The 18,140-nt window shown below is 39.4% G+C and overlaps 3 protein-coding genes across 4 annotated transcripts; 2 read left to right on the plus strand and 1 right to left on the minus strand.

The window, feature by feature from the left end:
• Positions 1-47: 47 nt before the first annotated feature.
• Positions 48-3,143, plus strand: admp (anti-dorsalizing morphogenic protein). 2 transcript variants are annotated; one of them, XM_086272486.1, is made up of 5 exons: positions 48-1,107; positions 1,199-1,335; positions 1,424-1,543; positions 1,642-1,831; positions 2,316-3,143. In XM_086272486.1, the coding sequence occupies exons 1-5, from the start codon at positions 816-818 to the stop codon at positions 2,735-2,737; spliced, it is 1,161 nt and encodes a 386-aa protein (XP_086128612.1). In that variant the 5' UTR covers positions 48-815; the 3' UTR covers positions 2,738-3,143. The 2 variants fall into 2 exon arrangements, with proteins under 2 accessions (XP_086128612.1, XP_086128613.1); XM_086272487.1 differs by having other exon boundaries at positions 2,322-3,143.
• A 2,655-nt stretch (positions 3,144-5,798) lies between these two features.
• cib3 (calcium and integrin binding family member 3) lies at positions 5,799-9,317 on the plus strand. The gene is made up of 6 exons (XM_086270698.1): positions 5,799-5,893; positions 6,592-6,626; positions 7,078-7,189; positions 7,685-7,832; positions 8,862-9,057; positions 9,200-9,317. The coding sequence occupies exons 1-6, from the start codon at positions 5,843-5,845 to the stop codon at positions 9,219-9,221; spliced, it is 564 nt and encodes a 187-aa protein (XP_086126824.1). The 5' UTR covers positions 5,799-5,842; the 3' UTR covers positions 9,222-9,317.
• Positions 9,318-9,687: 370 nt separating this feature from the next.
• LOC147308136 (ras-related protein Rab-8A-like) lies at positions 9,688-17,213 on the minus strand. Its single transcript, XM_086270699.1, has 8 exons — positions 17,025-17,213; positions 16,440-16,500; positions 14,364-14,424; positions 14,182-14,259; positions 13,990-14,079; positions 13,045-13,110; positions 12,424-12,474; positions 9,688-12,274 (listed from the first exon to the last, which is right to left on the minus strand). The coding sequence occupies exons 1-8, from the start codon at positions 17,146-17,148 to the stop codon at positions 12,185-12,187; spliced, it is 621 nt and encodes a 206-aa protein (XP_086126825.1). The 5' UTR covers positions 17,149-17,213; the 3' UTR covers positions 9,688-12,184.
• Between the last annotated feature and the right edge of the window lie 927 nt (positions 17,214-18,140).

Here is an 18,140-nt window from a genome sequence, read left to right on the forward strand (position 1 = left end):
AAATGAACTGAATTGATTTTATTTATTCGACTTAATGTGGAAGAAACCTGCAGAATCCGTTCCACTTGCCTCGCAGTGAGGAGTGAGAGCTCAAAAACAAATAACAGTCATAGTCATGTTGCAGACAATAACTCATTTGTGCAATAAAAATGATTTCGATTGGTCTGATTGGCTCAGAAAAATACTGTGGCGCTTTTTCAAAAAACATAAACCGCAAATGTGGCGATCATCCAGCTGAACCAGCGCTTATGTAAATCTCACAGAGTGTTCCCGGCGACACTTGCCTTTTTTGTCAACGTAATGGTTTTTTCACCTAACACACTGCGCCCGCTATTCCAAATTAACTGATTCATTTAGGCGCAGTTAACCCCCCACTGTGAGTGCATGTCCTCAAGACATCACCTCCGAGGTATTCCACCTTCAAGTTTCGATTTTTGCCTCTAATAAAATCATCCAGGCTGCTGGTTATTAAATATGCATTATACAACATACTCAACAATACACTGTATTTTCAGTGAGAATTTAAACTTTTCGTAGGCTGAGGGTAGTTTATTCGAGCCTTTATTGCCAGACGCAGGCTGAATGGAAAGTTCACACCTTTTAACGCCCCCATTAGTCTGCGTTTACATTCGCTCATTGCTGATTTACATTTGCGACCAAATAGCATCTTTACTGCTGTTTACTGAGGGCCTGGCGGTACTGGAGAGGAAACGGGGGCATTTGATATAAAAGTCGGCCTTCAAGGATCCCACTGTCACTCCACGCAGCTCGCAGATCGAAGACTTGGCTCACCGGGAATTTACTCACCGACAAATATGCTGAAGTTTGTCATCAGCTTCGCCGCACTGCTGTGCACGGCCGCTGCCGTGTCGCTCCACTACCCGGAGAACTCGTTCACTCCCGCGACAGAGTCCGAGGAAGTCCGCTCAGCTGCTATAAAGAGACTTTTGGAGGTTTTCGGGATGGACGACCCCCCTGTGATTCATGGACACAAACAGCCCCCTCAGTACATGCTTGATTTGTACAACGCGGTAGCCGACGTGGACGGTGTGACCAAGGATCCGCATCTTCTGGAGGGGAATACCGTGCGCAGCTTCTTTGATAAATGTAAGATCTGATGTGTCCCCGCATGCGTGCCAGGATGGCTGCTTTGGAAGACACTCTGATTTGAGCCCTAATCCTCTCATTTCTATTGCAGTGTACAGTGATCAGGTGGAGTTCAGCTTCAATTTGTCAATGGTCGCAAGAACAGAGAAGATTCTTGCTGCAGAGCTCCATCTTTATAAGCTGAGACCTCAGGCACCCTTGACGTTCAACAGACATCACTTCAGCCAGGTATGTAGACCAGCTCTAGACCAGTATTTAAACCCGCGTGGCTGAATGGCTGTTTCTAATTCTATCTACATTAATTTGGCTCTTTCAGGTCAGTGTTTATCAGCTGTTTGACACCAGCAAAACCAATTTTACGCAGAAGAAGCTGCTTTCCTCTCGACTTATCCCAGTGCACTCCTCTGGTTGGGAAGTCTTCACAATCACGCATGCAGTAAGTATCACCACCTCTTTAAAGCCCACAAAGATCTGCTTTGAACTACACTGGACAGTGTAGAGTGCTGAAATAAACTTATGACCTTCTTCCTGAAGGTGCGCTCCTGGATGGTTGATGAGGGCACAAACCTGGGACTTCAAGTGGTGGTTCGGACACTGGGAGGGAGCCAAATGGATAAAAAACTGATCCGCTTTGCCTCAGGGCGCCACCACCATCACAGCAAACAGCCCATGCTGGTTCTCTTTACTGATGATGGCCGCTACTCTAATCCTCTTGAGAGCAAAGGTGAGATTTCTACTTTAATGTCAGTTACTCCCAGTGATATTAATATTAAGTGAAGATAGTAGCCGTGTGGATAAGATTTACAGTGGTTAAAGGGAAACCAGCCTCCAGTCTCTATATTCATAAGCACAACAGCCTTAGTTTTAGTTTTAATGGACGACTGAACTAAATGTCCACTGAGGTCAGTGCTGAATATATTTCCATCCACATGTGCAACCATTATTTAGCATGCTTATGAAGGAAACACTCACGTACAACTGGCCTGTGACTGACTGGGAGTATGCTTACAATTCAACAACTTGATGAAAAATGAAGCTCTCAGTGTTTTGTGTGTCCCACTTAAGGGCTTTAGATGTTATATTTCTTTGCACTCTACATTCAAACTTCTACTTCTGCTTGTGTGTCACTGCTTCCTCTTCTGTTTATGGAATGTACTTCGTAACAGTTCAAAAATTGCATTTTTAAAACGGTGGATTTCTTTCTCCAGATTCAGATGATACAGCAGAAACGTCCAACCTGCCCCAGACTCCCATGTCCGGTCCACCTTCCCGTAGCGCTCGATCTCTGGGCTACGATGCAGACGGTGCAGCCACGCACTGCCAGCGGTTTCCCCTAAATGTAGACTTCGAGGAGATCGGCTGGTCGGGCTGGATCGTATCACCAAAGGGTTACAACGCTTACTATTGCAAAGGCTCCTGCCCCTTTCCTCTGGGTCAGACCATGAAACCAACCAACCACGCCACTGTCCAGTCCATCATCAATGCCTTGAAGCTGGTGAAAGGCATTGAGACGCCGTGCTGTGTGCCAGACAAGCTCTTTTCCATCAACTTGCTCTTCTTTGATGATGATGAGAATGTGGTTTTAAAACAGTATAATGACATGGTGGCTGGAAGCTGTGGGTGCCACTAACATTAACTAGTCACTGGTATCGGGCTGCGAAGATTAAAAACTGTAAACATTGTAAACAGAGCTTGGTCAGCTGACCCTGGAAACTATTATGTGGCCAATCCTACATGTGACACTGTAGTATATGTAAATAATGATAAATTATAATATATGAAAGTAATTGAAATGATATTAAATAATCAAAGGAATGTTAAATAAATTTGTAAATCTGTATTTTTCTGTATTTTATCTGTATTTTTTATGTTTTGTGTTGGGATATATATTGTAAATATTGTAAATGAAAGTCTTGTTTATTGGCCCTTGCATCAGTTTGTTGCATCATTTGTGAGGCTTTACAAAGCTTCACAATTCTTTTGAGACCCAACCACCAAAACACAAAAAATCTAACAAACGAAATATGAAAAACAAAACAGGCTTTTAATCTTTTTGTAAAGTATAAAGTTAACTTGTAGACCTGGTATGATTACAATGCCCCCCATGTTTTCCAGCTCTGTGGACTTTTGTAAGTTTTCGAAAATCTGTATTAAAGCTCATCTTTTGCCTTTTAGAAGTGTTTCTGTGGGTCCTCTTTTTGAGAAAAGTAATCTCATAATGTTGTGCTAGATCAGGCTCATCAGAATTCAGTATCTCTAAATAGTTTAAGCTACGGTTGCATTATCATGTATACATGGATGCATGTAATACATTTTTTTATGTCACTATTACACCACTTGCAATATTACTGTATATGTAATGACAGTGAAGGCATCTTATCTTATGTCATTCATCTGCACTGAGTATATTCAACTTTATAAACAAGAGGCTTCCACTAGCCCACTGGACATCTTCCTTTTCACCTCTAGAGGGCACTGATGTCCAAAGGGGTTTCCCTTTGGGTCCAGTGAGCACAATCATGATTGTTTATAGTGTAGTAGCAAAAGGCCATCCTCCTACAAACCATCCTCTTAAAAAAAGACATTCCTAAAGATGCTCAGGAAATAGGAGGATTAGAAAAAAGACAGGATATTCTGGACTATAAATAGAGAGTCCTTTAAAGATGCCCCATCAGTACAGTAAGGTATGTGTTCAGCTGTAAGATGGCACAGCTCTCTGTGACCTCCTATAAAACGCAACACAAGCTAAAGTCAAAGTGTTAGGAAGCTTTCTAAGAAATAGACTGATGTAATGTCTTTGTTCATTTAATGTCTTATAACAGCTCATAGGTGTTTATGCTGTGCGTCATAAGCATTGGTGTCTGACCTAAATTATGATGTGGTGAATCATGTGGTATGGAAGGCAAAAAACACAATATTTTCTATAATGGAAGCATCATTGAAATTGTTCTTTGGGGTCTCTAACGGGACCAAAGAATCTCAGGTTGTTGGAGATAGATGTGGATTTTTCAAAATAAAATATATGACCCAAAAGGTTTAGCCTTTATTGAGCCTTTATTTTTATGACTGCAATCACTGGTTGTTCTGGTAAGTTTCATCCTTATTACTCATCCTACCTGGAATAGAGTGAGGTAAAGTTGATGCTGTACACCTGCTATTATAAATCATAATTGCAGGATCAAAGGGAAGTTTTATGTCTGTGCCTCAAGGTGTTTCTGAACTCATTTTGTGTGCACACAAGTCAACACAAGTTCAGTTTTAAGTGAGCTCTGGAACACTTAAAACCTAAAACACTTCAAAACTTGCTTATATATCTATATCTATATCTATATCTATAGATAAGATAAGATAAGATAAGATAACCTTTATTAGTCCCACACGTGGGAAATTTGTTTTGTCACAGCAGGAAGTGGACAGTGCAAAAGTTATGAGGCAAAAATTAGAATACAATAAGAATAAATACAGTACACAACTGTACAGAATAGAATAAAATAAAATACTATATACAGTAGAATAAAATAAAATAAATATACAATAAGATAAAAATAGAATACAAATACAAATACTATATACAACTGAGTAAAAATACAACGATGACAGAAAGGATTATTGCACTTAGTATTATTGCATATGTATGGATGTGTGTGCTTGATCAGTTAAAGTCTTTATTATGGAGTCTGACAGCAGTGGGGAGGAAAGACCTGCGAAATCTCTCCGTCCCACACCGTGGGTGCCGCAGTCTCCCACTGAAGGAGCTGCTCAGTGCTGTCACAGTCTGCTGCATGGGGTGGGAGATGTTGTCCATCAGGGATGACAGCTTAGCCGCCGTTCTCCTGTCACTCACCACCTCCACTGGGTCCAGAGGGCATCCTAGAACAGAGCTGGCCCTTCGGATCACCCTGTTCAGTCTCTTCCTGTCCCCAGCAGAGATGCTGCCGCCCCAGCAGACCACGCCATAAAAGATAGCAGAAGCCACAACAGAGTCATAGAATTTCTTCAGGAGTGGGCCCTCCACTCCAAACGACCTGAGTCTCCGCAGCAGGTACAGCCTGCTCTGCCCTTTCCTGTAGAGGGCGTCTGAGTTATGAGTCCAGTCCAGTCTATTGTTCAGATGAACACCAAGGTACCTGTAGCTGTCCACAGCCTCAATGTCCATACCTTGGATGTTCAGTGGTTGCAGTGGAGAATGCTTGTGCCTGCGGAAGTCTACCACCAGATAGATAGATAGATAGATAGATAGATAGATAGATAGATAGATAGATAGATAGATAGATAGATAGATAGATAGATAGATAGATAGATAGATAGATAGATAGATAGATAGATAGATAGATATACACTCACAACAATTAAGTTCTCAACTGAAACAAAACTTGTCTCACATCAAAAACTCTATTTGCCCACTACAAAACCCTGTCTCTAAAGAGTGTAACCTGAGTGGCGAACAAGGCGTTGGCCATAGTGTGCCACCAAAGGGGGTTGATACCACTTGGCATGATGCTGGACGACAGCCCTTATTCACTGTCAAAGGGGTTTCTATTCACAACGGAGAAAACGATGAAATGCCTCCATTATAGTGGGGACCAAAGGGCCCCAGTGCAGCCAGACACCTGATCTCCTCTTTGGCTCTGGCTTCCCTTTGTCGGAGTATTTCATAACTAGCATACCCACTTTAAAAAAGGACTTGATGCCGGAGCAGCGATGGACCTGAGACTCTGTGTTTCTGCACTCAGACATGGGAAATAAACAAACCATCTTTACGGCACAGCAGCTAGATGCCTATCAGGTTGGTATCACTCATGTTTCTTTATCAATTAATTGATAAGGCTCACTCAGAATGAATGGAGCTACCATTATCAGTATTAGCTTAACATCTACAAACAAGATTAATCAGACCTCTTCATACTTTTTATTAGCAAAAAAGAAAGGGATCCAGTCCCATGTGGTGCAGCACTTCCTGACATTCAGAGTCAGTGTTTTCCTGATATTGTGTGATGACTGGATTTGCTTTTGACTTGCATCATTTTGATGAAAAGAAAACTCTCAGAAGTAATTTGAGGTGCAAAGTTAGAGATGTCATATGGTAAATAAATGGTAAATGGCAAGTAAGGCATTTATAAATAAAGTTTTTCATTTGATTTTTGGTGCTAATGTAATGGAGAAATGTTGGAGAAACATTAATATTTACACAAAAATAATTGCCATTTAAAAAAAATTATTAAATTTCACTGCTTTGATCCACCGCAACATCACCACAACATGCTGATACATGATAATAATAATCGTAATAGACAGACAGAGATCATTTTGCCTGTTTTGTAAGCAATTCATAATTTGTTTCCAAAAACTGCATGTTTACTTCTCTACTTTACCAATATTGTGTAAAAATAAGTGTCTTTTATTGATGTATTGCTATTACTGAGTAAAGATTATACACATCACTGTATGCAAACAGCTCACATTGAATTTAAATTGCATTTACAGGACTGTACATATTTCACAAGAAAGGAAATTCTGAGGTGAGCCTACATTACTTCAGTTATTTTGTTTATACTTCCTGCTTTATGACATCCCTCCAGTGCAGAAAAGATCAAACTAAACATGGACTCAGGATAAGTTGTGTCAGATCTCATTAATTTCCTGAGTCATTGCTTATGTAGCATGCTTGACAGAGCTGAATTTTGTTCTATTCTGCACAATACCATACTGTAACTCTAAACTAGACTATCAGGACACCTGTCTTGATGTGGGGCAGACTGCCACTGAGATCACAGGCTATTTTTATTGTGCTGGAAAGTGTATAAGTTGAATGTTTTCTGTTTTCAAAATAGTGTCCGTAGCTGAAAAGCAAGTTCTTAACTTAACTTTTCCTTTCTAACTTTTCCTTGTCCCTTTAAAGTGTAACTCTACATATTATAGGACATATCTTGTAATTCAATATTGATAGTAAATTTTTTAAACCTTTCCTAGACTCTTCCACCGCTATCGGGATTTGGCACCGCAGCTCGTTCCTCTTGACTACACCAACCACCCAGATGTGAAGTTACCATATGAGCTGATTGGCAGCATGCCAGAGCTGAAGGTAGTCCCGCTGCACTGGTCCGCACACGCCCTGCAGACCCGCGCTCTCTCCCTGTGTTCCCAATCCATAATTAATGACCAATTAATCGACAGAATTCTTTGAGCGGTTATATGTTACCTGACTCCTTTAAACTTGAAGGATGTTGGTGGGTCCCAGAGGACACACTTGGTGGAAATAGGTCAATTATATGCCTCTTTACTCAGTGACAGCAAGGTAAACAGGTGTGTTAACAAGCTGGTCACTGACATGCCCCAAGAAAGGGAGAGTGAGCCGGTCACGATCAGGGTCACGCCCGAGGTTGCCACTTTTTCCAAGCTGTTTTTATTACTAAAGATAATTTTATGACTTTATTGGATTTCAAATAGAAAAACAAAACTGAAGTAAAATCACAAACAGCACAATTTTGTTAGAACAGGACTAAACTGCATCACATCGAACAGGCAGAAGTTAGTTGTGCTGAACATTTGTGTGTTCATGCTTTGACTGTTTGTTTAGGACAACCCGTTTCGACAGAGGATCGCTGAGGTTTTCTCTGAGGATGGCGAGGGAAACATGACACTGGACGACTTCTTGGACATGTTTTCTGTCCTCAGTGAGATGGCTCCACGGGACCTCAAGGCCTACTATGCTTTCAAAATTTATGGTAAAATCTTCATAAATCAAGGATGCTTGTCATTGTTTTTGTTTTTTTCTTTAAAACCAATGTTAATTCCAACCAATTTTTACATTTTTGCAGTTTCACAAATCATACTGTGCATACTTTACTACACACGGTACATAACAAAGTATGTGAATAACCCTTCCTACTGCCACTGCAAGCTGAAAAAATACATTTAAATGTTAACATTTTACACCAAATAAGGAGATATTTCAACTTAAATGCACTGTTTACATCTGTTTGCAAAAGGCAATCATGGAAACAAAATTGCTATACGTTAAACTGCAGAAAACAGCATTGACTTAAGCTCATTATTAGTTAGAATAAGGGCAAATTTAATGTTAGAGCCATGCAGATATACCGCTGGATTTTCTGCACCTGATTTGAGTTGTGAAAGAGGATGTTTGGTTTCCAACATCCCAGACAGAAGAGTGGGCGTTAAACACATCTTGAAACTTGCAGCATTTAAAGAAGCGGTTTGTCAGTAAAACGAAACTGATTATTGTGCAAAAAATGTACGATGAAATCATCAGCAGTAATATATATTCATCCTGAAGGGTTATGGATCGGTAAACACAGCAGATGGGGAATGGAAAGTTTAGGATCATATACCAGCTCGTCAAAGCCTCGGTTAAAAAAAAAAGACAGCTGACAACTTGTGAAACTACACACGAGAACTTTTCATTCCTTATTCAGACTAACAAGGGTGACGTAGTTACACTATAATGAAAAGGATAAGAAAAAACAGCCTGCTTTTCTTCATTAAATTAATCATACACTAAATATTTCAGCCACATTAACAAAATATAAGGTGAAAAAAAAAAGTTGTTAGCTTTAGTTCCACATTTGTCCAAAACAATATATTAAAAACTGTCTTTTGTCCAACCAGATTAGTCTAAAACATGTTCAATTTACAGCCAACAAAGACACAAAAAGGCTTAAGTTGAATAATTCATTAACTGATGTATTATTTGACCTGTTGATATTTTTTTATTTATTTATTTTTTCTGTAAGATTTCAACAACGATGACTTCATCTGCAAGTCAGACCTGGAGAAGACGCTGAACAAGCTGACTCGTAACGAGCTGACAGAAGACGAGGTGAGGATGGTGTGCGAGAAGGTGATCGATGAGGCCGACCTGGACAATGATGGCCGTCTGTCACTCGAAGATTTTCAGCACATGATTGTTAGAGCTCCGGACTTCCTCAGGTAAACCAGCAGTAAACATTTACAATAACATGTAAACCCATCAACAAGGACTAGATGTGTTATTTGGTTATAACTATTGACTCTAATATAGAATATTGTCCTTTTGCTGACTTTCGTAATGAGAAGTGCTTTCTGTTCACAGCACTTTTCATATAAGGATATAAGCAAATGAAGCAATTCTCTACATTTGCTACCTGGAATAGCCCCAAAGGATGGACTGGAAATACTTCAGAATGAAATCCTGTCATCTTCACATCTTCATCATTTTTTTTTAAATGTAAAAATAAATAAAATGACCAAAATCATTGTTCTGGCATTCTTTAAGGAGTCCATGTCCAGTTTTTCTCTTACAGAAACAACAACAGTCATGCTGTGACTGCAGATCTTTCATCAGGTGGAGGCTTCGGCCAATCCCTCAAGACAAGGCTCATTAGCTATGATTATCAACAGTGGATTTGTGTCTTGTATCAAAAGGGGTTCAGTTACACTGGACAATAAACAATAAACACGCCAGAATATTCCAGTGAGCCAATAATAGGAGAGCCATTTGTCATGAAAGCAGTCAGTGGGTAAACTGATAGTTTCCTGTGACATCCAGCCAATAAAGCCACTGAACTGAAACGCACAAGGTTAGTTTTATAACCTTATTTTATTAAATCAAAAGTTCACATATCTACAAAATTGTAGATACATTTTATATGGGTTTAGAAAGTACAGTACAATTTAAGCAGACCTACTTTTTAGTGATATTTACAATGTTTTGTTGATTTTTCCTATTATTGTCCCTGTGTACTTCACACTAATGGAATAAAATATGGCTGTAAAAAGGGAAACATTTCAAGAAAACAAAAGATATGACTTAAAAACAAAATCAAAGAGGAAGTATCATATTTCAGAAAAAAATTATACAGCTCGAGTCCCATAAAAGTTTGCTCCCTATGTTTCTGTTTATGACTTAAAGCTCGAACAAAACGGTGCCGTCTTCACAGTTCGACACCCGCTCTCTTCCCGCTCAACAGTACCCCGCTGTGCTAAGTTTCACCTGCACTGATGCACCAATGCAGCTTTAAATAAACGGAGCGTGTCCTCTCTTTTTGGCTCAGTGACTGACACAAAACAAAAATAACAAAAAGCCCATACATTCAACCGTACAGCTCTGTAGGTATGTCTGAAAAAAAAGTACATTACACACACGCACAGGTCCGAGATTCACAATGCATAGCTCACCTATGACAGAATAGATTACTAGTGGTTAAGACAAATGGCCATGGTATTCATGAGGTCCCAAATTATTTGATATTACAAAAGGTGCATGAAACATATTGTCCCTCAATACTGTGCATGTAGGAACTTGATTTTAAGACTGACATAAACATAGAAACAATGGAAACAGACTGAGAATCCACATCTAAGTTCAACACAGGTGGAGTGTACATAATTGCATCACACTCCCCAGATTAGCTGTCTCTAATAAAATACTGATTCATATTTGAAGTTTGGCAGTTACCTAAGATGCACCGTGTGCTTCTGGCGCCACCTAGCTGTCAGATCTAATGTCCACAATGGGGAAAAACAAACCTGTAAAAGGATCCAGAATACCCCAAACAGGGCCATCTTTAGCTTAATTCAAGCCATCTCTATGTAAACTCATAAAATATTACTTTTAAACTACGGGTTGGCAAGCACAGTAGTATAAAAAAAAGAGAGGCTGAAAGACTTATCTTTTACACGCAGATATATGCTGAAATAACTCAGTCTGAGGAAGGAAACGTTTTTAAGAGAACTAATAACAGGGCAGTGGACTGCTAGCTGTGAACTACCAGAGGAGATCAAGTCCTTTGGGTGTTGTAAAATGTTGGTAATATATGTCCTTTATATTACCAAGACTCAAAAGGAGCAAAAGAAATTTATAGCTGTACTGTATTGCAAAACTATCACTTGGCACAGACTACACACAAACCACAATTTACTGGTAAAGTGCAAGGAGAGCTGCATGACAGCAGGGAAGGGGCAGAAGGGGCTTACAGTGTGAAACTTCAAGTGATTTTAACTGCTCATCAAACAACCAGAGACGTCATTCAGCTTAACTGCGACTAAGAGCTGACAGGAAAAATTCAGACATCAATCTATTTTAAAGAAGAGCTGAGGCGACAGACCAAAGGAGAGAAACAAACTTCAATAATAAATCGTTTAAAAAGTCATTTTTCAAGATAAATACCAATAAGTGCAGCATCTCAAATAAATGAGATTGCTGCTTTTCTGCCTCATGTGACAATAAACTGATTATTTTAGGACATCTTTAGTGGCTTCAAACAGGCTGTGATTTCAAACTATAAATTAAGGTCTCATTGTCACAGTAATCCTATTATTACAAATTTAAGACTGGTCATTTGCTACATCAAGAAATGTTCCTAAACAGAGTATTTGCATTTTCATCATTAGAATGACAAAAACCTAAACTGTAGTTTAAGATAATATATTCCTCTTCATCACTCACTGAAAGGAGGAGAATGCACCAATGGTGGAGTAATCATTTTCAGTCACAAAAAAATGATTGTCAAGGACAACAAGAGCAGTGCTCTCAGCTCATTCTGTCTGATCCTTGACTGACAGTGAAAAGGAAACCTGTACAGCTCTGTTTCACAGCATTTCAAGCTCATCAGCCTCTGGTTGAAATTTGTCACATAAAAAAAGGGACAGAGTGCTATTAAAAATAGATCTAAATATATCACATTTGTAATCCAGTCCACAAACTATTAATGACTTCTCATCCCTGGTTCTGCTACCGGTTGTGTGAATGAGTGAGTGAGGATAATGAAGAGACTAACTCTGGAGTAAGAGCCCATTCCTTTGTGTTAAATGGAACATCTGGATAATGCTCCTGGCTGAGTCCTCCAACCAGCAGAGCACCATGACTCATGAAGTCAACATTTATCCTTAAAATGGAAAAGATGAAACTCTGGAAGCTTTCAGAAGAGGAAGCAAGGAGGGGAAGTCCTCCATTTACTGACAATATAATGGCTTACGTGGGCTTTTAGGACTGACCATAGCTGGAGAGAAAGGGGGAGGAAGTGCTAAGAGCAAGAACAGTCTATTTATGTCCAGTCAGTATGAAAGGCCTCAGTCCTCAGAGTAGGCTACAGCGGAAGAAGCTGGTCTTTTTCTGAGGCTCTGAGATCTTTACGCCCTGACTGCTTCCTTGCGGTGTGTTGCCCTCCTGCAGCAAAAACAACAAAGAAAAACAAAAGACAAGTCAAAACACTGTCATCTGCTGCACAGTTTTCCACAAGCTGGAAAAACGCAAAAACATTCCATAAAGCGAGCCACAAGAGCTGCTGATCATTTTCCTCACAGTTTTATCCTTACCAATTTTGTGTCCATTTTTGATTTGATGTCTCTGGCCAGCATCAAAAACGCCTGTGAAACAGAAAAGCATGCTTTCAAAATTCTAATCTTCATCTACCGTAAATTCAACTCAAGAATTTAAGGCAGCTGGACCTAATAGTCACAAGGTTCAATTAGATTCAATTTTATTTATATAGTGCCAAACAGTAACAACAACAGTCGCCTCAAGGTGCTTATATTATAGGGTGAAGACACAAAAATAATAGAGAGAAACCCCCAAAAAAATCAAACGACCTCTTTTGAGCAAGCACTTGCTAACAGTGGGAAGGAAAAACTCCCTTCTAACAGGAAGAAACCTCCAGCAGAAACAGGTCAGCGAGGGGCAGCCATTTGGCACAACTGGCTTTGGGACGAAAAGTCCAGTTATCACCAACAAGGTTCTTAATTTTGTGCATATGGGAGCTTTGCTTTCTAACCACGAAAGATGACATCAATATTAGACACAAGCAGGTGACATGTTTTGGGGTTTTTCTGGAGGCAAATACTGTTGTGATTTAGCGCCATATAAATAAAACTGAACTGAATGTTTACATGACGTATCAAATTAACTGTGCCATGTGTTCTAGCTGACAAAGTGCTTACATTTTCCACGTTGATGTTGGACTTTGCGCTGGTCTCCATGAACTTTATTCCATACTCTAGTGCAAGCTGAAATAAATAAACAAATAAATAAAGCTTTAAAAAAAATTCTGCTGACACTTTTATTCAAAGCATATTACTTTAACATTGCAATAATGACTAAGATTCCCCCTCGATTGATGATCTAGGTGGAAATGACACGGCTACTTGTTGGTTTCCATCAATGAAGTAAATTTATATAAAATGTACTTACAGTAACCCCTGCATGTAACCAACCCTAACTCAGATGCATGTGTATTAAGGATGGGCATTTCAAGCAAGCACGCTATTTAACATTAACTAGGAACAAGTCGCCTATTTTCCAATAGTTGGAAACTGCTTTTAAATGACTATAAACAGCTGTGTCAGACTTTTCACCATGCTAGCTTTACCTCGTTTCCATTTGTTATATGCATTTAATCCATAAAAGACCCTTTGATGGCTGTAATAATGATTGGCTTTGCATATTACAGCGACATATAACCTCAGTCTGGCACATGGTACTTGGTAGTGCACCCTGTCGTTTAAAACCTAGCCGATGTTTTACTGCCACCTACAGGTAGTAAAAGTGCATTAAATCCAACCAGGCAATAATAAAAACAAGGAAGAAACACTTTTGTAAAATCATGGATATCCCAGATGTGAATGCACACAGACGCAAGAAAACAGAATGATAACATGTCTTTCTGTTGGACTGATTTTAAACTAGATCTTAATGTAACTTTACAGTGGCAGAAACACTAGTTTCTCTTCTCTCCTCTCAGTTTCACTGTGTGTTTGTGCTGGTGAACCTGAAACTGCAAGAACAGCCAACCATTCCTCCCCACAGGGAGAGCTCACTGTGTGACTACATGAAAATGACTCTTTGGAGAAGATTATGTGAGACCATGCATCTGTCAAGCTTCTCACCTTTTCCCCCATCTCTTTGGACACCTGCCGTTTGTCATTGATGTCACATTTGTTGCCAAGGACCATCTTCTCAACGTCCGCTGACGCATGCTGGATTAGAAGAGTTTGAATTTTAAAACAGTACATGATACCATACAGACTTTTGATGGGTAGAACATAAGTGGATGAGTTTATATTTGGACCAGAATGTACCTCTTCTATATTCCTTATCCAGTTCTTGATATTTTCAAAGGATTTTTCGTTTGTGATGTCGTAGACGAGCATGATGCCCTGTAAAGAGCAGTACAATCATAAATAAATGCAGGTGAAGCTGCACCTTCAACAGGAAAGAGGATGTAAATCACATCTGTCTGTCAGCATGTGAAGATACCCACCATTGCACCTCTGTAGTAGGCTGTTGTGATTGTTCGGAAGCGTTCCTGACCAGCTGTATCCCTAAAGAAAAAACATCATTAGTTATCTGAAAGCTTAAGGACAAAATATCAAATTGAATGTTTGTGGAAATTATTAGAAAAGTTAACACAAATTTCTAACTAATATCAAGCATGACAGCTAATACACTAAATGTATATTAAAACTGATGAAACAGTTATCTTAAACTCGCTAGTTGAACAGGCTGATATAGAGCTGGCAGTGTATAAACACATCCAACATACATGTAACGGGCTTTTTAAATACCTCTTCATTGGTACAGAAGCAAAACACCAGCATACAGTATATTACTACTGTGTAGTGCTTGTGGGTAACTGTATTAAGTCTGCAACAGTGCATTAATGTAACAAATAATAAATTCAAGGAAAACATCTCGGCACACAAAACTTTCTTCAACATAAACAAGCTATAATACTAATATCTGCAACCTTACAATAATTGTCAAATTTAAATTATGCTAGCTAGGATTACAATTGGGTACTCCTAGCTAGCCAGGTAACATTAACGGTAGAAGCCAAATATGGCACTACACTGAAGCAAAAAGCCTAACAGGTGGTCTGCTAATAACTGACTTTAGCCCTCTTTATTAAAGTCTGGAAGTTATGTGGCTTTATTTTTTGTGTAAATTACATTAAAATGTATTTCTTTTATTCTACATACACTCCTATCTGAAGTCTCTGTAGACTACAATGTTCACAGACAACACTGTGATCTGTAGTGAGAGTTGGGAGGAAGCCAAAGAGAACTTGGAAAGGTGGAGGTATGCAGTGAAGAGAAAAGGATTGCAAGTCACTGAAGCAAGATAGAATACATGTGTGAATGAGAGGAGGACATAACATAACAGTGAAGAGCAGAGGTAGTAAAGCTGGATAAGTTGAAACACCTGGGGTGAACCATCCAAAACACTGGACAGTTTATGAGAGAGATGAAGACGAGCGTTTAGGCAAGGTGGAGTGGGTGGAGATGAGTGTTGGGGTGATTTGTAACAGAAGCATAGTGGCATTAGTGAAAGGGAAAGTTTATACAAGAACAATGGTTTGAGGATGATGTCACTAGCAAAAACACAGGAGGCAAAGCTGGAGGTGGCAGAGCTGAAAGTGATCTTGAGGAACAGGTTTATATATGACTACATCAGAGAGACAGCTCAGATTTGAGCGGTTTAGAGACAAAGTTATGCTGCACTTCATTTGCATCAAGAGAGATGTAAATCCTGAGCTGAGCATGCTCCAGTAGTCAAGTTGGAGCAACAACAGGATTTGTTTAGCTACTTATCAAAGTAGAGCTGCTGCTGTAGCAGGTTCATGGATACAACCTGGTCAGTGTTCTAATTTAGCGAGTCACAAATATTACACAAGTATTACAATTTTACTACGGTTCATGGTTGCCATCTTGAATTGTTAAGCCTGGTTTTTCTGAGGCTCCTCCAACTTTCCGAGCTCAAAATCTGACTTGAGGGAACAGTTCAGATGTAAATTCCATCTGCCAACTTTAACTAGAACACACTATTACAAAGACAAAAAGGAAACGGTTTTGCCATGTGCACTGGAGGAATAGTTGAAATTGGGCAAAGCATGTTAAATATAGAGCTGTTAGTCAGGAGGAAAAGAGGAAGACCTCAGAGAAGATTAATGGATCTAGTGAAGGTCATAAAAGGGGTTTGGTGTAGCAGAAAATGAGGATGCTAGAGTTAGGGTGAGGTGGAGGCATATTATCCATTGCAAACCATGCAATGTAATGTCCACTCATGGAAAAAGTGGTAGTGGTTAAAACACATTAATTTTAAAAATGATTACATCTGTGATTCTTATCACTGATAATGTATAAGAAGCACATAAGCAGTGAACTCAAGTATTAAACTAGAGCTTGTAAAGTGTATATACATAGTGTAAAATACTGAAAATAATTATTTGAAAAAAAAAATCAACCAACACTAAATGTGTATTAAAACTAAATTAAAACAATGACAAATACAAAACATTGTCGGCAAAATTATGTCACATGTCCAGCATTAAACTTACCATATTTGTAACTTTATCTTCTTGCCGTCAAGCTCTATTGTCCTAATCTTGAAATCAATGCCTGCGATTAAAATAAAAACCCAACATGAATGTCAAATCATAACGATAGCTTAGTAGCTCGGCTCTAGCTGTCAACATTGGCTAAGTCTACTTTTTCAGCAAGAAAAATAACACCAACGGGCTGCCAATAAGCTACAGGAATATGATCATAAACAACCATTACACCAAATATCCGTGTTTCGTATGTCTTCCAAGAATGTAGACGGAGCCAAACGGCTAATGTGCCACTCGGCTAACCGTCTTGGTTAGCAACCCGGCATCAGGTTATTATACAACAAAACATTTCTGCTTAAACATGCGCCACACGTACAAACAAAGGTTATCAGTGCTTCACTTCACTACACTGAATTAACTAGTCAATCGTACTGCTGCTACTTTAGCAAATACACATTCCGCCTATATCAATGTAAAAGAGAAACTAGTTCCTTCTGCTGAAATCCAGCAAGTAGACGGCCTCACCGAGGAAGCCCATTGACGTACTGTAAACAGAGAATGGCTCGGTTTTGTTTCCCCCCAAATACTCACCTATAGTTGAGATAAACGTTGAATTGAAGGCGTCTTCCGAAAACCTGAACAGGACGCAGGTCTTCCCGACACCAGAGTCTCCGATTAACAGTAATTTAAACAAATAGTCGTATGTTTTCGCCATACTTGATATTATTGCGGAAATCCCGCCCGGCAAAGAAGCAATGTAAATGAGCTGGAATGACGCCCCCTGCTGGCCCGGAATTCAACAGCGTTTCAGACTGTGACCGTGAGGCCTTTAGATTGTTGGCTTACTTAAGGTAGACCAGGTTATAATTGTGACTTATTTAACCTGTGCTACTTTATGCTTTTTTTTTTAAATCTACTGTACTTGTTACTCTACTGTATAACTATAGCCTTAATTCAATATAAAGTTTTGTTCTTGCCATTTTATTATGTACACCTTGCTAGGACCAGTTTGGGTTTCTTTTTTGCTTTTTGAATTGCTTTCATTCTTCACGGCATAGATTTAGCAATGTGCTCCAAACATTCCCCAGAGATTTTGGTTCAAATTCACAAAGTTGCTGCAGATTTGTCAGCTACAGGTTCATGACGTGAATCTCCATTTTTGGGTTCCACTACAACCCAAATTGCTCTACCCAGATTGAGAGCTGAGGACTGTGGAGGCCATTTGAATACAGTGAACTTATTGTCATATCCAAAAAAAAAAAACAGTTTGAGATGATCTGAGCTTTGTGACATGATGTATTATCCAGCTGGGTACACAAATTAAGGGATTGACACGGCATTAATGGATGGACATGGACAGCAACACCAGCAACCTAGACAGGCAGGGTTGGCATTCAAACAATGGCAGGCAATACTTTCCCAGTTGTCTGTTGTCCAGTTTTGGTGAGCCTGTGTAAACTGTATCCTCAGTTTCCCATCCTCAGCTGACAGGAGAGGCACCTGTTGTGGTCCTATGCTGCTGTAGCCCATCTGCTTCAAGACTTGATGTCTGGTGCTACTCTGCATACCTTGGTTGCAATGAGTGGTTATTTGAGTTGCTGTCAGCTTCAACTCAAAGCATTTACTGACATTAATACTACTACTACAGGATTACATTGGTTCTTACATTTCGGTATACTTGGAAATCAAGGGAAATTTGTGTTCATT

Source organism: Aulonocara sp. 'chitande type north' Nkhata Bay, linkage group LG18 (genome assembly GCF_057382095.1).
Source record: "Aulonocara sp. 'chitande type north' Nkhata Bay isolate Kocher_YH1m ecotype deep benthic linkage group LG18, A_spYH_male_GT1.1, whole genome shotgun sequence".
In the NCBI taxonomy this organism is placed as follows: Eukaryota; Metazoa; Chordata; class Actinopteri; order Cichliformes; family Cichlidae; genus Aulonocara; species Aulonocara sp. 'chitande type north' Nkhata Bay.